The sequence below is a fragment of the Palaemon carinicauda genome, chromosome 35 (assembly GCF_036898095.1).
Source record: "Palaemon carinicauda isolate YSFRI2023 chromosome 35, ASM3689809v2, whole genome shotgun sequence".
Classification (NCBI taxonomy): domain Eukaryota; kingdom Metazoa; phylum Arthropoda; class Malacostraca; order Decapoda; family Palaemonidae; genus Palaemon; species Palaemon carinicauda.
In genome coordinates this window covers 61,728,028-61,749,584 of record NC_090759.1, presented here as the reverse complement: position 1 = coordinate 61,749,584, position 21,557 = coordinate 61,728,028, and the positions used below count along the sequence as shown (strand labels likewise).

General features: G+C 42.5%; 1 protein-coding gene across 2 annotated transcripts in view; it reads left to right on the top strand.

Moving 5' to 3' along the window:
- The first annotated feature begins 425 nt into the window (after positions 1-425).
- Positions 426-21,557, top strand: part of S6k (Ribosomal protein S6 kinase) — a 142,629-nt gene continuing 121,497 nt past the window's right edge. Inside the window, exon 1 of one of the 2 annotated variants that reach the window (XM_068359148.1) lies at positions 426-770. In XM_068359148.1, coding sequence (XP_068215249.1) covers positions 612-770 — 159 coding nt within the window. In that variant the 5' untranslated portion in view covers positions 426-611. The remainder of the gene's footprint in view (positions 771-21,557) is intronic. The other variant, XM_068359149.1, reaches the window with a different exon arrangement.

Below are 21,557 nucleotides of genomic sequence, written 5' to 3'. Positions count from 1 at the left end.
AATCGTTGTTTTGTGTATGTATATATTGAAATATATTTTTATGTGCATGCAAGAATAACCTTATTGTGATTTTTGTACCTCGGAACCAGTTTTGGTCCTGAACTATTGCTGTTAACGAACGCTGAACCGAAGCAGCTCGAATCAGTCTCGGTCGTGGACTCAGGGTTGTCAGGTTGTCCTTTTTCAGGTCAAAAACTTCAAATTTGGTCTTCTTAAAAAAAGGTTGGCCTTTAGCACTTTTATTAAAAGAAAGTTTGGCCTTAAATTTTATATATTTGGCCGTTAGAACTATCATAAAAAGAAATTTTGGTCTTAAATTTTATATTTTTGGCTGTTAGTACCATCATAAAAAGAGTTTGGCCTTAAATGTTAGACTTTTGGCCATTTCTACTAACGGGTTGGCCTTTTAAAGCTACAGCTGATTAGAAGTTGGCCTTTTCTCACTTGGAAAACCTGCAACCCTGATATCTGTGCTGCCAATCGTTCACATGAGATCGTTGAATCGTTCACATCTGTGCTTGTTTTGGTTATGGTGGTGAGGAGAGGTCCGAGATATCTGGGACCAGCCAAGTGATAAATCAGTGATAAAAAGTGTTTCCGTAGTAATAAAAATGGCGACGCCTGGAGTTTTTGATTTGGAATTACAAGAGGAAGACGCCATAGAGTGTGACCAATCCGACGACGATGCCATTGAAGTGGAAGAAGTAAGAGAATCCCACTTCTTTACCCATTACAGCCATGACGAAATCTGGGGGGCAAAAAAACCCTTGGTGTGTGATTGCTTCTGTGTTTGTTTTTTCGTTTTTTTGTTTCATTGTTTCTTCTTGTAGATCTTAGTAGCCTAATTGAAGGATTTAGTATAAAGAGTAAAGAACGGCAGTTTTCTTATTTTTGAATAGCCTACCCTTAGAGCTTTCCGTAGGTTAGCCAAAGTTGACAAAAAGTAGTTTAGGCTTAATCTTGGTTAACCTACATTTAATTAGGCCAGATTAAGATTTCTCATTTGGTCTAATCTTAATCTGAAGGTCTGATATGGTTATGTAAGTTTTTATCTATTTAGATGAAAAGTTTTCCAAGACATATTATGGTATCCATTAGATCGGGTTATGACCTGTCCCGGAATTCTAAATTATGCTTGTTGGGTAGCCTAGCATAAGACAAGGCCGCTAGTTTAGTCTAAAGCCAAGATAGTGTAAGATATGACAAGGCTATGCCAGCTGTCATAATTGTAGTGGTCAATCATGACAAAAACTGGATTTTTCAGAAAAATATTTATCGTTACAAGAATAGTAAAAATTTAATCTTCATGTTTCTTAGTAGTTCAATCAAATATGTCATGATATTACTCATCAGGGGTAAATTAACCCCCACCTAAATTGACAAAGATGTTGTGTCCTGGCTTATCTTGCATAGCAATGTTTGACTGGTAGTATTGTAAAGTAATTATAATTTTTCTATAGGTTTACAGTATAAAAAGTATATAATGATTGAGATATAAGCATTCTTATGTATTTACAGATTGCAATATGTTGCCATATGTTTTATATTTTTTTTTTGTAGAGGAGCTTATGACATTTGACCTTAATTAGAGACAATTATTTTCTCATTTCATTATTCAACCAATCATAAGAATCTGTGTTATCTTGAAAAACTACAAATTGTTTGCCACTTCATATATAATCAGTTAATATTTTTAGTGGGTTTGGTCAGCTTTTTAGAATTTATTTTACATTTGGCCCAGGGAACTAGTAAACATTTATAAATAAAAAGCTAATGGCTTGATAGTACTTTAATTTCTTGCCAAATACATGAACCATATGTTTTTCCAACATCTTGTCTTGTATTTTTATGCATCCCCGATTGTTATTGATAGTGCCTATCACATATGTTTGTGTTTCCCCTATATAAGACAATTATTAGGGGATATTGGAGGGAAACTAGGTTTATTGGGTGTGAAACCCATAAAAAGAGTTCATTACAACAGGCGCTAATGATAAATATGCATAAATCACATCAATGCTTGTTGAAAAATGACATGGCTCATGTATGGCAAGAAAAACTGGTGTTGTTGTTGGATGGGGGAAAATATAGAACAAGGAAACTGGTATGGTGTAACCAAAGTACATCAAGCTAACCTAGTATAAGGGGCTGGGTCCCCATACGTGGCAACGAGAGGATTTTGCCTCCCCTTTTCCATATGATTTGTGACATGTAGGAGTTACATTGTATATAATTCTACTTAACAACTATTCAGTGTTTGCAGAGTTATATAAATGTAAGGAATTAACTAGCGATTGAATTCCCCTCAACTACATCCTCTTGCTATGGCAGCCCTCTGTTAACTGAAGAGGATGTCATAGAAAATGGCTGAATGAAAAGATATGTAAACTTAAGCATAAAATTTTTAGAAGTTTTTAGTTTATTCAAAATTTAAGGTAATGATTACACCAGAGAAAAAGAGAATGGCCCAAAAGCATTTGGCAGTAGGTTACCATCACTTTCCAAATGTCAATAAATGGCAAGAAATACAGCGGTATTGTTCACATTTTTTTAGCTCAATGTGTAATTTACATTTTGGCTGCTGCTTTTAGTTCCCGTCAGCCCTGCCGAAAGCTTTAGATTGTGTCTAGCATAGATGATTGTGAATGATGACTTTAGGTGAAATTGACCACAGCCACACTTTTTAGCTAGATTTAGGAAGAGACTTTGAAGTGAGATGACCACCCTATTTTAGTTTAGGCCTGGTTTTATGTGGTACCATAGATTGGGCTAAGATGTTTCCTTGTAAATCATAGCCCACTAAGACCAGTTAGAGCCTAATAATACCTTTTGATAATCATGACTTTTGTTACCGTACTATATATGGAACTTCAAATCATGACGACTATAAACATTATTTGCAATGTAAGTCATGTAGAATATTGAATTATTTTTCAATGTAGGATTTAATTGTTGAAATAATCAAATTTAGTTTTTCATTTTTAGTGAAAGTAAAGAAAAATAAGAGTTTAAAAGAAGGGTTTAGTGAGACAATATCATCCTTGGCCCTCAGAAGCTCTGAAGTTTAGATAGTTTATAGGCAAAACTGAATGAACCCTGACAACAAATGACCATACCTAATGGAGTAGGTCCTGTTAAGATGTATAAAGGAGATTTTGTTATTGGGTTTAACCTGCTTAGGCCTATGCAGGTTAACCCTTTTACCCCCAATGGACGTACTGGTACGTTTCACAAAACTCATCCTTTTACCCCCATGGACGTACTGGTACGTCCTTGCAAAAAACTGCTATTTACATTTTTTTTTGCATATTTTTGATAACTTTATGAGAAACTTCAGGCATTTTCCAAAAGAATGAGACCAACCTGACCTCTCTATGACAAAAATTAAGGCTGTTAGAGCAATTTGAAAAATATATATTGCAAAATGTGCTTGGAAAAAAAAGGCCTGGGTGTTAAGGGTTAAAAAGTTCCAAATAGCCTGGGGGTAAAAGGGTTAAGGGGGCTAGCAAAACTTTGATCTTTGAACATTGATTGGAAGTTCAAAAGGATACCTCATGTTTAGTATATTTGAGCTTCATTAAAGCTAGAACATGACTGAAGGTTAGGTCTCAATCATAGGGTAGCAGTCTTTGATATTTTAGTTTTATATAGTACAATGCTAGAATTTTAGAGGTTTAACACGGTGATCAACAATGTTAGGTTAGTTTAAACATAGCCTTTGTTGAAATGAGTAGGAGCTCATTTGCCTATTGAAAATAAATTTCAAATGGATCATACTACCTAATAGAATTAGTCAAGACAGAAGGCTTGATTATCTTATACAGTAGAGTACACTTATTTTAAAAGCTATAAATAGAAAAGTAAAGTCATCTGAAGAATAATGAAGTCACTATGCTGTACAGTATACCTGAGTATGTTACTAAGCAGTCTGATGAGCACAATGCCAGATTGAATATAAATCAGTTTGTCACGATATTCATGTATAGTATGTAGCTACCAGTGTTTCATTCCAGAAAAGTGAATGATTTGAACAAAGAAATTAATGTAAATATTTGCATACCCTGTATATTACCATACTTAATTATTTGCTGTAGAGTTGATATGCTGAAATGAAATGAATGTTTGCATTTATTTTTAACATACACAAACGGTATAGACCTAAATATGAAAGTACATCCAGAAATAATACTTTTTAGAATTCAATATATAGCAACAGATGTTACAACAGAATTGCTCTTTAAGATGGCCGTAAGAACTTACTGTACGTAACTTAGTAAAGATGCCAACTAGTATTCAACCATCTTCATTTCCATATAATTTAAAGAGTTATTTGTAGGCTCCTTTATAGAAGTGTATGTTAATACTGTACAAGAATTTTATTTATGATGTATTTGTAATAGGGAAATTTCTAGTTAAATGTATGTTGTGTGTCGGCATCATATCACTTGGGCATGTTTGGTCAAGTGTAATACTCTATCATAGTTTCGAGATGCTTCGTTTTACCTCTGTCGTGGGTTACTTAACACAACCTAATTTAGGGTTGTCCATTCCATTTAGTGAGAATAAAAATTATTGAAGTAATTTCCTTGAAGAGAGTTAACTTGGAGATAAATATGGCTTACAGACTGCAATGCATTTATGATTTTGCACGTGATTGAGAATTGGTAGTTTGTCATAGATTTTAGGAATAGAAATTAGATTTTCATCCATTTAAATGAATACAATGAGCTATTGACTCATTTTCTTCTGCTCATATCTCGTGGAAATTTGTGTAAGGTTATTTATTTTAGCTTGTTGAAAAGGTAAAGACAAAGGTAGAAATTCTAAGTAATCATAACAATTTAATCCCAAATGTTTATAGTACAGCATTTGAATGTAGCTTATGTTTATAGTCAAATAGATTAATTTTTATTGTATTTTTGCAGACTAGTTTAGTGCAATTTGATCCTCATTCCTTCAATTAGGCTTACTGAGAGTTGGTATTGCTTTCTGTTTTACATCCATTTCCAAAGCACTATTGCCTAAAAATTGCATTCAGATTATAACGTGCTTCTGCTTATCACTCATTTATTTTTAGCTTTTCCATTATGCTTGCTTTCAGGTTTTAATTTGCTTTTGCTTTGCACTTGTTACTAGCTTTTCAAGATTGTTATTAAGGTTTTACATTGCTTTTTACTTATTTATTTTAAGATTTTAGATGACAATCACTTGTCTTGTCTGCATGCTAAATTTATGCTTTTCTCTCATTGGAACTGCTATTTATCACTTTGATTTTAATCTGCTTTTCTCTCATATTTCCTGTTCCAAAGTTAATGAAATAGTTCACAATTTATGTATGTAAACTTCTTTCTACTCAGTGGTGCGTCACCAAAGCTATTGGTATTAGGCAATAGAATATAAAGAGGTCATTGTTTTTATTGATTCAGACCTTTTGTGATCTTATTGTGTCCCCATGTATTTATCAATTATCGTAGGTTGAGTAACTGGAGAGGACAGCCTTTACCAACTGGACAACGTTTAGTGTGCATAAAAATACGGATTCATAAATATACATGTCATACACCGGAAACATTTGGATAGTCCTGTTAGAGGAAACCGTACGCAAATTATAGAAATTTTTTATTATTTATGCTTTGTGGGTAATTTTTTATATAATTATACAGTATTTACATTATATAGTCTGCATAGTAAGGTAAGAACAATTTATCATAAACTACAGAAGAGAACCTTTTAGTGAATGAGTGGTTATGCAGATGCTGGGTAAAAAATTATCATGGTGTGCAGCTTGTAGCTTTATGTCAGTCTTGTATATTACACTACAGTACTTTTATTCAAAGTCAGTTTTAAAGACAACTTAAGATTTAAATAAAAAAATTGGGTGACTTATCTTGCTACCCCTTACAAGTGTAAGCTTTTCTTATATTCTGTTTAGACCATGTATTTTGACTCATTTTACTGTCAAGGACTTCAAAAGTGTTTGATTACTTATACTCTTTTGTATGTTGTTGAAATGCAAAGCTTACTAGGGCCCTGTAAAAGTTCTTATTAATTACAGTAGGTTCCAATAGGGATTAAAGTAGAAACTGAATTTTTCATGCAATTGTAACTTTGATAAAGTTGGGTAAAATTGTGAAAAACGGCTAAGTTTTCTTGCATGTTTTGTTATAACAAAAGGATAATATCCGTTTTGAAGGTACTTCTGGTTTTTCAATATTTAACTTAGCCGGTGATTATAATAGCTGCAACTCTGTTGCCCGACAGACAACTCTACGGTAAAAACTCGCCAGTGATCGCTACACAGGTTGCGGGTGTGCCCAACAGCGCCATCTGTCGTACAGATACCCAGTACTCAATGTAAACAAAGAACTCAATTTTCTCTCTGTCGAGCTATCGACAAGACGCTCTTACTCGCTGTTGCTAAACTGGAGTTTTTTCACAACTAATTGGTGAAGTACTTTATTCTAGTTTTGAGCTTTCGCTATGCAGGTGTTTTATCTTCATCTTAAATCTTGAACTCGTTTTGGATAGATTTAATTATGGTGACAAAGAGAGTATGGAATTTCTTTCACTTTTAAATGGCCGACCCTTCCCTTAGACGGAAGTGTGTTTAGGCTTTTAGTAAATATCTTATCACGTTATAGATTTTCCTCTATATACAGTATTTTATATCTCTCCGCCTTTATTAGGCCTCTACGATTAACTTTCCATTTATTATAAACATATAAAAATAAATTTTAATATTTTGTTTATATAGACCTTTCCTGAGAGTAGGCGGTCCTAACTTGGAAACCGAAGTTAATCAACGTTGAGCCCTTTATATCGTAATTAGCTTTTAAAGAGCTAAGGATTTAAAACTTTTTAAATGTAATATTTTATGAAAGAATTTCTTTGATAGTCTTTGTACTGTTTTCAAAGATGAACTAACGTTTAGTTTTTTTATGCTACGCAGTTGTTGACGTTCAGGACATTCAACATGCGCTCTATCGTTACGATAGAGAGAGAGTGTATCACGGTTTCACTTTGCAGTAAGAGTAAATCGATTCTGACGTTTTGTTCATTCTTTCTTAGCTTAAATGTTTTAAATTCTAATTTAAAGGAACTTTGTATTTGAAAAACCTTTCAGTTTTTTCCTTTAGTCAAATAACATGTTTTTTTGACGAAATATAATTGGGCTCTTCTCTTAGGTGCGAAATCAAGAGAGAAAGAGAGAGAGAGATAGAGACGGAGGGAGAAAGAGGAGAGAAAACGTTCCGTTCAAGCGGGTAACGTTGTTCTCGTGTTACTCGCGTCCCTAGTCGCTGTACGGGGAGGAAGGATAAAACGTTTTTAGGTTTTTATTCTCGTCCCCAGGCTATGTGCGGTGAGAGATTGAAAACGTAGTTTATATGAACTAGTGTTTAGTCTCTTCCCCAGCCACTGAATTTTTTATCTTAAAATATGTTTTCTGTTTTTTGCTGGTATTAATGAGCTTGCATTATACGACTGATTTCGCAATTACTACCTTTTAATGAAGGATAGAATTGCGTGTTTCAGGTAGAAATAAGTGCAAAACAGAAAATCGAAGTGATAAAGTGATATGCGCAAAGTGTTACAGTGTTGCGTCCGAGGCGCAAAGTGTTACAGTGTTGCGTCCGAGGGTTCGTCTGTTCGTGCCTGTCGTTCACCTAGTCCGGGACCTCTTACATGCTCCCAAGCCCAGGGGAGAAGTAATGTCAAACGACTTATGGGTTCGAGAGGCCTTGACCAACGAACAGACGTTTTTCCCTCTATGGTATCGGGTGTATCTTACCAAGATCTCCCCTACCATAAGACGAGAGAGACGTTGTTTCTCCTCGTCATCCGAAGGCTTTTCGCATAAGAAACCTGTCACAAGGTTTCGAAGCCCTTAAGCGAAAGTCAGTCCTTTCAGGACAGGTCCAACGTCCTGGTTACAACCATTAGGACAGCTCTGACCCTATGCAGTCATCGGATAACTGCTCGCCGCCTAACAAAAGCGTAACACAGACTCCGAGAGTCTTTTTTTTTTGTAGGCAAAGTGTTGCGGTCACAGACGTTACCCTCGTCTCTTACCACAACCATTTCCGTTGATCCTTAATGGGTTGTATGGCAAGACATGCAGTATATGCTTGCCTCCCTTATGGAAGACTATTCTGCCGATTAGTCCGTTGAGTCTAGCCGTTTATCTCATCGATATCCTGGCTTTCAGCCAACCTAACGTTCCTTTGTGCTTACTGTTGACGTTGGCGTAGCTTAGTCACGTCAGTCAGGTTGTTTAGAACCACACTCGATGCGGTCTCGTGTGGTTTTTCAGCCGCATTTGGACGTTAGGCCACTTGCTGATGCTCCTGTTGACGTTCAAGACGTTCACTAACAATCGGAGTTGACTTGTTTTGACGCTGTGCGTCAACCTCCACATTATAGAGTTGTTTTGACTGCTCAGTCTAGGCAGTCAAAGCAGTCTCGAGTGGACGCTGTGCGTCCTCACGCACCTGTTGTGGTTGACAGTTCAGTTGTTGACAGTTCACAGACTGTCAAGCAGTTACATGACGTTGCGTTCTGTTCCGCTACTAATGCACCAGTGAGTGTGGCTCTGCTTGTAAAGCATTGCCACCACGGTAGGTCTCTCCCTTGCTTGAGACTCAGCTTTTATCGGACAAGGTTCCTGTAGATGAGGAAGTTGCTGTTCTCCCTCCTACTGATATTCCCTTGAGGACTCTGTCAGATGGAGAGGACCCTAAAGCTGCTTAGCCTCCTATGGACTTTAATCAAATCATGATGATTTTTTTAAGGATCTTTGTCCGGATCTTTTGTAACTGCTGCTCCTCGTTCGCCTAAACGTCAGAGCTTACACTAGGCCTAGCTACTTCGAAGCCGTTGTTTTTAAGCTAGTGCTCTCTCGCTCTCCTAGAGAGCGTTACGTTGGCTAGGCGACTGGTTTTTCACCAGGAGGAGTTTGGGGGATACAGCCTTTGCTTTCCCTTCTTTTAAACTGGTTTATAGAGCGAGAGTCTGATATGACACGAGAGAAGTTCTCGGCTTGGGAGTTCATGCCTCTGCCCAGATAGACTTCTCAATTCTCGTAGACTCTCCCTGGCGCCTAGACAGGAGACGCTCCAAGTTGTTTACAGGTCAACTTCACAGCTGTTTTTGAGCCTTTGAAGTTTTGCTGTACAATTATGTCACGCATAACAAGGCTTTCAGGGATGGTAAACGGTACCGCCTCAGTCGCTAACCCCGTCTGTTGCCACACCTGCTCCCGTAGACCCTAAATGGGCTTTGCTGCAAGACATGCAGTCCAAGCTTGCGTCCTTGTTAGAGGACTTTAATGCGGAGAAGGTTGCTACCGAACCTTCTGGCCAACAACCTTCCAACCGGTCGGTTGTGCGCCCTGTTGATGCTGAGGTAACCTACTCGCGTCTGCCAGTTGAGGTGGTCCCTCCACCGATGCGACCCAGTGTGGGTTGCCAGTCGCACGTTGACGTTAAGCGACGCTCGGAGGTGGTTGTTGACATTCAGGACGTTCAACAACCACAGAGGTGACTTGTTTTGACGCAGTGCGTCTACCTCAGCAACCCGGTAGGGTGTTGACTGCTCAACCCAGACGGTCTAGACAGTCTCGGGTTGACGCTGTGCTTCCTCGCGCACCCATGGTTGTTGACAGTTCACAGACTGTGCAGCAGTTCCATGATATTGCGTCCGGCTCTGTCACGCATCCACCAGTGCGACCGGACTCAGCGAGCCAGACGTTGCCCACTCCGTTGCCGTTTCCTCATCAGTTTTCGGATGAGGAACCCTCTGATGAGGACGTTGCTGAACAACAAGACGATCAGCCCCCAGAATAGATCAAGCCCTGCTATCCATCCAGAAGATGCTGAAGAAGGAACGCTGCTCAGTCAGGCTGTGGATGAGTCTGGTAGGGACGCTGTCATCCGTGGAACAATTTGTGTCACTAGGAAGACTACACCTCCGTCCTCTTCAATACCATCTTACTTTTCACTGGAAAAAGGACAAGACGCTAGAAGCGGTCTCGATCCCGGTTTCCGAAAAGATAAAGTCTTGTCTGACTTGGTGGAAGGACAATATCAACCTAAGAGAGGGTCTTCCCCTGGCTGTTCAGACTCCCAACCACGTTCTCTTCTCGGACGCATCGGACGTGGGCTGGGGCGCGACACTAGACGGTCGGGAATGCTCAGGACTGTGGAACTCGAGTCAGAGGAGCATGCATATCAACTGCAAGGAGCTGTTGGCAGTACATCTGGCCTTGAAAAGCTTCAAGTCTCTCCTTCGAGGCAAAGTGGTGGAAGTTAACTCGGACATCACCACGGCCTTGGTGTACATCTCCAAACAAGGAGGTACCCACTCACTGACGTTGTACGAGATCACAAGGGACCTGCTCATCTGGTCAAAAGGTCAAGACATCTCCCTAGTAACGAGGTTCATCCAAGGCGACTTGAACGTCATAGCAGATTGTCTCAGTCGGAAAGGGCAAGTAATTCCAACCGAATGGACCCTCCACAAGGATGTGTGCAAGAGACTTTGGGCCACTTGGGTTAAAACCATCCATAGATCTCTTTGCAACCTCGCTGACCATGAGGCTTCCAATCTATTGCTCTCCAGTCCCGGACCCAGCAGCAATACATATAGATACTTTCCTCCTAGATTGATCACATCTGGATCTCTACGCATTCCCACCGTTCAAGATTGTCAACAAGGTACTGAAGAAGTTCGCCTCTCACGAAGGGACAAGGTTGACGTTAGTTGCTTCCCTCTGGCCCGCGAGAGAATGGTTCACCGAGATACTTCGATGGTTAGTAGACGTTCCCAGTAGTCTTCCTCTAAGGGTAGACCTTCTACGTCAGCCACACGTAAAGAAGGTACTCCAAAGCCTCCACGCTCTTCGTCTGACTGCCTTCAGACTATTGAAAGACTCTCTAGAACTAGAGGCTTTTCGAAGGAAGCAGCCAGTGCGATTGCTAGAGCAAGGAGAGCTTCTTCCATTAGAGTCTACCAATCGAAGTGGGAAGTCTTCCGAGACTGGTGCAAGTCAGTTTCTGTATCCTCGACCAGTACCTCTGTAGCTCAAATAGCTGTTTTTTCTCTTATACCTGAGAAAAGGACGATCCCTTTCAGCTCCCACTATCAAGGGCTACAGAAGCATGTTGGCATCGGTCTTCCGGCATAGAGGCTTAGATCTTTCCAAACATAAAGATCTGCAAGACCTCCTTAAGTCTTTTGAGACCACCAAGGAGCGTCGTTTGGCTACCCCTGGATGGAATTTAGACGTGGTACTAAGATTCTTCATATCAGACAGGTTGGAGCCGTTACTATCAGCCTCCCTGAAAGATCTCACTCTTAAGACTCTTTTCCTGGTATGCTTAGCCTCGGCTAAAAGATTCAGTGAGATTCATGCCTTCAGCAAGAACATAGGATTTTCGTCAGAAAAAGCCACTTGTTCGCTACAACTTGGTTTTCTAGCCAAAAATGAGCTGCCTTCTCGGCCTTGGCCTAAATCTCTCGATATCCCCAGCTTATCGGAGATCGTAGGCAATGAACTAGAAAGAGTCTTATGCCCTGTTAGAGCTCTTAAGTTCTATTTAAAGCGTACTAAACCTTTACAAGGCCAATCTGAAGCTTTATGGTGTTCAGTTAAGAAACCATCCTTGCCTTTGTCAAAGAATGCTTGGTCAGACTTTATCAGATTGTTAATACGAGAAGCTCATTCACATCTGAGTGAGGAAGACCGAACTTTGCTTAAGGTGAAGACGCACGAAGTTAGAGCTGTAACAACTTCCGTGGCCTTTAAGCAAAATATATCTCTGCAAAGTATAATGGACGCAACCTATTGGAGAAGCAAGTCAGTGTTCGCGTCATTTTACTTGAAAGATGTCCAGTCTCTTTACAAGAACTGCTACACACTGGGACCATTCGTAACAGCGAGTGCAGTAGTGGGTGAGGGCTCAACCACTACAATTCCCTAATTCCATACCCTTTTAATCTTTCTCTTGAAATGTTTTTATTGTTGTTTTTTGGGTTGTCCGGAAGGCTAAGAAGCCTTTCGCATCCTGGTTGATTTGGCGGGTGGTCAAAGTCATTTCTTGAGAGCGCCTAGATTAGGGGTTTTGATGAGGTCCTGTTGTATGGGTTGCAACCCTTGATACTTCAGATCCTAGGGGTCGATCAGCATCCTAAGAGGATCGCGAGGCTCCGTAAGGAAGACGTACTTAAAAAGGCAGAGTAATTGTTCAAGTCGACTTCCTTACCAGGTACTGTACCTATTTATTTTGTTTTTGTTATTTTTATAACTTCTAAAATGAAATAAAAACTCTTAGCTCATAATAATGTAAACATATATTGCTGGTCTCTACCCACCCCCCTGGGTGTGAATCAGCTATTATAATCACCGGCTAAGTTAAATATTGAAAAATGTTATTTTGATAATAAAATAAATTTTTGAATATACTTACCCGGTGATTATAAATTAAAGGACCCTCCCTTCCTCCCCAATAGAGACGCAGTGGGACGAGGAGAAAATTGAGTTCTTTGTTTACATTGAGTACTGGGTATCTGTACGACAGATGGCGCTGTTGGGCACACCCGCAACCTGTGTAGCGATCGCTGGCGAGTTTTTACCGTAGAGTTGTCTGTCGGGCAACAGAGTTGCAGCTATTATAATCACCGGGTAAGTATATTCAAAAATTTATTTTATTATCAAAATAACATTTTTCTTTAAACTATGCCTTTTTTGTTTATTTCCAGCTTATACACATTAGTACAGTATTCCAAACGTGCTTAGTTATTTCAAGCATAATTTTTCCACAACATATGCATAATTACTTTTTTACCAAGTTTATACACGATGTTTTTGCTGCTTTGCATGTTTTTTTTTTTTTTTTAGCAGTCTTGCACACTTATGTTTTTTTGAAGTTTTGTACACTATCTCTACAGATTTTTGGTTTTGCCCTTTATTTGTTTTAAGCATCTGCACTTTTTTTTTACAAGTTTTTATACGGCTTTTTATGCTTCTTAATAAGTTTGTATATTTTTGTTTTTTCAGCCTGGCATACTTTAACGGGCGCTTATGCACATTTGCTTTGCAGTTTTCATGTCATTAGCTTCCATGTCTAAGATCTTAAGATCCACCTGTTTCTAGCATTTTGGTGTTGTTGTCTGTCTTTGCTTGAGAATATTTGGCTCCCCATTCGTCAAACTGAACATGCATGTTTGTATGCAAGTACAAACCCTTATTTTATGTGAAGTTAAAATTTGCATGTTGTATTTGAAATTTAAGCTTTTTTAAGTACATTTTTATAATTGATATTTACCTTTTAAGTTTTAGTAGTTGATAATGCAGGAATGTGCCCTCTTTGTTATTTTGATTCACAGATACAATAATAACTACTAACTGAATGGGTCATTCAGCAAGTTTTTCGTGTGCTCTGTATTTCATATGTCTCTGCCCTGTTTCAACGCAAAAACGAACCCTCTGTCCTTTGGAATAGAAGATACTTTGGTGCAGCTGGAATGGCCTTTACATTTTTACCTAGATAGTTGGGTAATAACAAGTGGGCAAAGAGGATTACTATATCTCACCCACCTGAGTGTCAAAGACATGCCACTGCTATTAAGACTGTTCTGTGAGAGGATGTGTTTCTGTTGCTCTCTGATTTTTGAAAGTGGTTTGATCTTTTTCACTTAGGTTTGGTTTTAGTGTATTTTTCTGAGCACATTTCAATGTGGATTGCAAGCAGTGTGGCATGCACAAGTGTCCTGGAAAGGGTAGGGCATATGGAGGGTTTATGCCAAAGGTGACTATACTGTAGTCTTCATGTGCTGTACTCTGTACCTTTTGTAGGTCTCGGACTTCCCTGCAGTTGGCAAAGTTTGAGGAGAAACCTAAAAAACTTCTTCAGCACCTTTGATAGGATTTTCCTGAAGTTAATGCTGCACAAAATTTTTTGGGTGTTTCCTCCTCTTGCTCAATTGGATCCCTATCACCCCTACAGGTATCTCCTAAACTTTGTTTATGGGAAGTACATGATCGTGGTTGGAATATTCTGATCCCCCTCTTGGTGCATGGCTTGTTACAGGCAGAGTTATTGTATCTGTGTCCCCAAGTTAGATATTAATTCTGGCTCCCCGAGAATTTACTGTATCTATGCCAACTGCCCATGACTTTGACCATGAGAGCTTGCAGCTTTCTTTAAGTTTTGAGGTACACCTTATGTCATTGTATTGAGGTAGTACTTGGCTGCTGCCAAGTTAACCCTGGTACCTGTGACCTGTAACAGTCAGTGCCTTGTGCATTCCGGGTGACAGTGACTTTTAGCTTTGTGGTTCCTGTCGGAGATGCTCCCATTACTTACAGTATCTCTCTATGGGAGCGCAGTCATCGTTAACCAAATCTGGTCAGCACAGAGAAGGGTACATTATGCCTTTTCTTGCTCTTTGTAGACTGCTGGTACCAGGCAGCATTCTATTGCTGACATGGGCCAAGACTGTTAACGTACAAAGCTCTATGCATTAAGTCTGAAGCATGGTGCAACTCTTGAGCTGTTGACTGCTTGGTGCATATGGTAGTGTAATGTAAGTATCACATTTTATACTAAAATAATTCTAAACTCACTGGATATCTACAGGTTTTTACATCACATTTTAATTCACAACATGAATCTGCACAGAAAGGGTTGAAGTGGGAGAGGCACACTTGTGGAGAGACAATGCAAAACTGAGGTCGAGTTAGCAAGAGATGGGGTATTCTTGTGGAGAGGGAAACGGTACGAAGCATGTTGGTTGCAAAGGAGCACAGTTGGTTGGGAATTGTCAGGCCGTGATAGTACTTATCACTAAACTGAGAATGTGTGATTTTTTAATAGGATATATGGTTCTCAGTATCCTGAATGACTGAATCCATGAAAATAGAACTAGTGAATAACGAGGGATGACTGTATTCCAGGGAGAGGGGATAATCCCCTGAGTTTGTTGATGAGCTTTTGTCTCTTAGGAGTGAAGAGGCTCGGAGATCTTGTAGAAGAATCAGACTTCAGTATGGTCAAAAGGATGCTGACGTAGGCAGGCCCTGTCTCTAGTTGCTGCGAGATGAGTGATGCTTGTAAGGCCATATACTGTAGCAATGTGCCATTGCTAGGAGGCAACACCCAATCCGACGCAGAAGAAATTATATTGCTCTTTTTTCTCTTTAGAAGTAAACCCCTACGGGCCAACCAAGGGAAAGGCCCGTGCCAACAACAAGTGTTGGCTTTAATACCCCAACAACAACAACAACAAGAAGTAAACCTGCAGTCTCCTTGATGTTCCTCCAGGGCTGGGTCCCCCAGAAGAATTTGTAAGAATGGAGACATCCATGCCCTCTGAGAGTGCTTTGAAGGAGTCAGGGGTGTGTTCCCTCAGTGTGGGTAATAACCCCCTGCCTCTCTAAAAGTATTCCTGTTGTGTTTTTACCTGTTGATAACCCTTCAGTTGTGGCCTTCCCAAAGCTTAGGTGCTAGCAGCCACTAGATCTAAAGTCTCCTGTTGCTACTGTACGTCCTATTCTTTGGCTCCCTCTTCTGCAGAGGAGCGGCATGATGTGGTGCCCTTTCTTGCTGGTACAGTCTCTCCTGTGTCTTTGCTGCTGCAGAGGCGCCACTGACAGCCTAGAAATCCTCGTCATTGGTGAAGATTGACAAAAAGGAAACTAAGAGCACAGGCTCACCATCCTGTCATCTCTCTGTTCTTGAAACTTCTTTGTCACCTGATTTGGCTGAGTTTCTTGAGACATCACCTGGTTCCTCTGCATAGTTTTGTGGGAGGGGTAGTGCAGTACCAAACCCTAACCCTCAGGAAAGGCTTCAGTACAAGGTACAGGAACAAAAGCGTCTGCAAACAGTGCTCAGTCTCTCCCCGAAATGATTTGATGTCACCACATTCAACATTGAAAGATACCCAGAAGAGACTTACGAAAGAATGTTGATCATGGTTCTTTAGTTTCCCACCTTATCCAAAAGATTGTTCGCTCTGCACATGATCAACCCAATGGCCCCGCACGTGATCGCTTCAATCTCCCCATGCAAGATCACCCTGATTGCTTCGAGCATAGTCGCCACGCTCATGATCTCCACATGCACACTTGCCACAAGCAAGACTAGCAGGCAGCAGGTTTCCTTATAACCACTCTGCACGCTGATGATCCTCGATCTCTGCCTTTACACTCCAGGTTTTCAGGCTCTCAGTTGCCTCTCACCAGGTTTCTGCCATTCCTGATCTGCATGTGCATGGTCTCCTTACACTATCACGGAGTGATCATACACATCATGACCGGTCACCCAGTGTTCGGTCATCTAGTGTCAGGATACCTGTCAGTTGGCTGCCCAAAACATCTCCCATGTTTGGATGTAGATTGACAGGATTCTTCAACCTTCTACATCCCAAGACCAGAATTTGATCTATAATATGAATTCTGATCCTCAGTCACCTGTTCCTCCTTGTTACTGTCAAAAATTAAACCATTTTCCAGTGTGCCCTTATTCATCAAGCCAACAAGATTGTCTTTAGCTTCATGATTGGTCTTATCATCTCGGGATAGGAACAATTACTCTCCAGCGATCTTACTGCACGGGAATCGTGCCTTGCGGTGGGATCTCCCAAAGCAGATGCGAGATGAGACAAGAGTTAGATACAGTTGTCACATTGACTCCACTCTTGGTGTTCTCTTGAACACTGAAAGCCTTCATCCCATCATTGTGATTCCCATCGAAGCCCTCTTTCAACAAGAACAACTGCTTCTTGAACGTGTCCTCAGACTGTTCAGTGCCTTGTTCTGTCTCCTACTTCTCAAGATTCCAAGAGACCTACAGTCCCTTCGACTTGTGGAGAGTAGATCTGAGGTCATCTCACTGTAGGAATCAAGATGATAATGGCAAATTCTTTCCTCCGCCGAGTAGTATCGTGTTGGGACCGTACAAATTTCCAAAGGGGAAGAATGATCTAGATGTGGCCTGTGTCGAGTCCTCCCCTTGCAGAGGAAAGGAGACTGTAACTTACCTCTACACCCAATCCAAGTTTGATGCTAACAGAGACAGCTGATTTTTATCAAGGTTCTTTCCCTTATGAGAGAGCTCAATGACATAGGGGAGGCTGCCACAAATCCCATCAGGAGTGGGAAGACAGCCTTTGACCTTCGCTTCTGCGCTCCTTAGGGTTCATGTTCTGTTCTTAAACTTTGGTGATTGACTCTTGCCAGAAGCACTCAGGAAAGAGTGAACTCTCATATGGCTGGTCAGAGGAACTCTCCAATCCAGCTCTTTGAAGAAGATCTTGCTTCCTGCTCTCTCTTGACAGCTTAGGTTCTGAACTCCTGAGTAAACAGCACCATCGACTCTTATGACAGACCCTTCTGTTGCATCACTGAGATTGGGGACCAACGTGGACGGAGACTTGTACGAGGACATCTTGTTTTCAGCCTCTGAATATGCTTCCATGGCAAGCCTCCAAGAGACTTCATGGTTAGCCCAATCGTCTGGTGCTTTCAAGTATTTTGCTGTGTCTCGGGATTTGTCTAGTAATTCTGAGACAAAGAAGAAATACATGTATCTCATCATCTCAGACGGAAAGGCAGTGACTTTACGGGCACACCAGTTGGCAAACCAGTGGGCTAACTGGGTCTTCAAGAGTAGGTATGCTGTGGCCTTTCGTTTCACTGGCCAGGTGGGGAAAGTCACTACACTCTTAGGATCGCAATAATCCTGGTGTCAACTAGCCTCTTTTCACGAAGTGAAGTAAAGAATGGAGATTTATGACCCCCTTATTCACCGAATGGTGATTTTCAGGGGCCAAGACTTTGAAGACATCCGCTTTGAGAGTTTTCTCCAGTCAAGCAGCTAAGTCAGTGCCGAGGAAGCCAACAATGAACCGTAAATCAATATCTACAGCTTTGCTTCCTTCCATCCAGAACAAAGGAGGAGGGAGGAGATAGGCTCTCCCTTTTCAATTCCAAGCAGGGTGCCCCAGTGGGACCATGCCTGTCGAGCTATTGGACAATGTGACAGTGGCATGGAGCAGAAAGTTGGTTGGTACAAGTTTTCACTCGCTATCCAATGATGTTCCAGACATAAGCTCCGAAATCACACAAGGCTCTGGCGCTTGGCGATGATGGACAAGAACACGCTTGAAGTCGTCACAGACGAGTCTCCTGACTTATACAGTTGGCTGAGGAATGAAGACCAGTCATCATCCTATCTCCTCTGAAAAAGTTTGTTTCATAGACTTGATTCAAGATGTAGACAGCGAACACGATCCGTGCTGCCATAAGGAAAGAAGATTTGATCCTTTCGGTGAACTTGCAGGATGGGTATTTATAGATAGCGATCAGTTCAGCAGAAAGTCCCTTTACTACGTCCTTGAGGAAGTTGTGTACCAGTTCAAGGGCCTGTGCTGCGGACTGTCTATCACTCCCTATGCATTGATGGAAGTGTTCATCCTCATCTCAACTTGGCCCGTTTGAATGAGATTTGTCTTTTTGGGGTAACTCGATTAATGGTTGATTCTGTAGTCCTCGAGTTAATTTCTCCAGGATCAAGATAGATGCCTTTCCTTTAGAAATGATCTGGAGGTGATAATCACTTGGAAAAAGTTGGGTTTCATGTCCAAAAGAATATTGACTGACATGTCAGTAGCAAGAATTTTTCTATCATATAAATGCATCAACAGATTCAGGGTGGTAGCACAACTGTGTCTGACCTATCAACGACTCCCAGCTCTTCAGTGGCTACATCTTCTAGGGCATTTATACGGTTGAAGTAGCTTGTGCCTCGCGGCCGCCTCCACTAATGATTTCTACAGCAGTGTGAAAAGCATCACTGGTGAGTCCCTACCAATCCTCCCCTCCTGTTTGTTCTACTAGAAATAGAGGTGAAAGGTGATCTAAGATAGTGGATGTGCTACGAAAACCTCACCAAGGGGGTTCACACAACTCCCCACCTCCAGAGATGCTGCTGATTGATGCACACACCTAAGGAATTGGACCCCTCACTACTTTGGGCCAAAGAAGAAAATATCTGCATATCAACCCGTTTGATATGTCCCTATGTAGCATTGATGAGCGACTCTACAACAGTAGTAACCCATGTTAACAAACGAGGCTGTACCGTCTGGGAGTCCCTCTGGCCAAGCATTTTTTTTGACTGTTCAGCAGTGCAGTAGAGCTGTCGGTGAGGTTCATTTTTAGAAGAGCAATTGTTCCGTAACTGACATACAAACCACGCTATTTAATAGGGGTATTACTTTCGGCATAGCTGTAATGACAAGCCATTAGAATTTTAACAAGGGTTTACTACCCCACTGCTAGTTAGTGGGGGGTAGGGGAGGGTAGCTTGCTTCCCCCCCTCACACATACCTGTGCTTGATCTCACTTTGCTCTCGGCTCGGTTGGTAGTCGGACGTGTCTGCTCTCACCCTCGCCTCTCTTGACAGCCATTAATGTCTTTTTGCTTTTTCTTCATCAGGTTTGAGTGTGAAGTTGGCCTCTGCGAATATGCGCATCTGTCCTGGACTACCCGACCGCCCTTGTGGAACATTCATGTTGGTGGTCGAGACAGACCCTCACACCCTTTGCCCTTACTGTAGAGGTCAACGGTGTGATAGTGGTAATAAGTGTGGTGAGTGTAGGGAGTGGTCTACCTCCCAGTGGGAGAGTTTTTCTCGGTGACGTAAGAAGAAGTCCAGGCGGGATATTTCTCCTTCGAAGTTTTCTTTGAAAGGAGAAAATCTCAAGGACTCTTCTTCCGTTACCCAAACCTCTAACGAAGCTCCCGCTTGATCGGTCTCTAGCGAGGCAGCTCCACCTCTCCCCCCGGGGGAGGATTTAAATTTATCTAATTTGTTTCAGCTTTGGTCTTCCTTGGGGCTCGAGGGTTCTCCCTCCAAGGAAGCACTTCTTGACATCATCCGATTGGGTGCCGCTGTCAAGCAATCACCGACTTTGGCAGAGGTTGATCCTCTGTCTATTGTCGACGTTGTGGTGTCAGCGGTATCCAATGCGGGATCTCATAATACCTCTGCTTCTTCTCATCCCGCAGTAGCTGAAGGCTTAGTTTCTCCCATTCCTGCTCAACCTATGAGGGAGAAACTAAGTCCAACAGTCTCTCCTGCCGGTGATTCTTCCCCTCGGGGGAGTTCACTCACAGAGACTCCTCTTCGGAGGACGGCTGAAGGTCAGCTTGCTGATCCAACGGCCCCCAGAGGGCGTATACGTTGCAAGGCTCGCCTTCCCCTTCGCCGGAGAGGCCTTCCTTCACCTTATAAAGCGGTGAGGAGGCGCCTCTTCGGTTCATCATCGTCGTTGCAGTCCGCCGCAGAGGAGTCTTGTTAAAGATCACCGACTGTTCCTGCTACGGTCCTGGACCTCTCTGCGGATCGTTCGCGATCCCCTTCGGTAGAAGGTCGTTCTTTCAAAGGGCACGTCAACCTTCCACCCGACAGACCTGCTGACCTGCCGTCGCCGTTCCTGGCAGCTGATGCGCTTTACGTGCCGACAAAACCTGTCTTTCATAGTCAGGCACCGGTCCCTTCTGGGCAACAAGGGCGTACGCGCCATCGCGCGCACACACGTCCCTTACGCGCCATGTTGATCATGCGCGCCAATGATCACCTGCTGTTCCTGAGATGGCGTGCCAGCGCGCCATTACACGCCAACGCCCTTCGCGCCAACACCCTGCGCGCCAGCGCTCTCCTACGCGTCAGCGCTCGCCAATGCGCCAGTGCTCTCCTGCGTGCCGGCGCTCTCCAACGTGCTAACAATCTCCTGCGCGCCAGCGCTCTCCCACGCGCCAGTGCCCTCGTACTGCCATCTCTCCTGCGCGCCCACGATTTTCAGATCTGGGGGCGGTAGGGAAGTCTAAGACGTCACCTACTCGCCAGCGCTCACCAACACTCCGCCTGCTATCTCCTGCGTGCCATCCCTCGCCAGCGCGCAATCGCGAGCGTTCACCTGCTCGCGTCTACGAGGATGCACGCCCACGCCCATCCCCTACAGCAACTACACACCGCCAGCCTGATGTGCGCCCACAGGTTCCGACTGCGCGCCCACGAGCAAGGGATATCTCCTGCTCGCGCGCACCCTGCAACATCTTCAGGGGCGCGCGATCTCTCGCCCGCACGCCCACGGGCCCATCATCCTGATCCTGTGCACGCGCGAGCGCACAATCAGCCTCCTGCGCACTCTACTGTGTCTCCTGCGCATGCTTCTACGCGCCCTTGCAATCGCCCTCGGGCGCTCGCACACGCATCAGCAGTCCCGCGCGCATGCGCCATCAGTCTCCCGCGCGCGACCCCGGGTATTCCTCATGTCGTGAATGCCAGCGTGCTCCCTCGCGCGAAGCTGCAGGACAATGCACGGCAAAGTCGTCATCCCCCCGCCCCGCAAGCGCAGAACAGCGCGCTCGCCGGTGGAGGGGAAGGTTCCAGAAAGGTCCAGGGACAATTCTTCTTCCTTTTCTTTTCAGGTGAACCCCCCTATGGAAACTCCTCCCAGGGATTGGTCGATCCCTGTCTCTCCAGAGGGA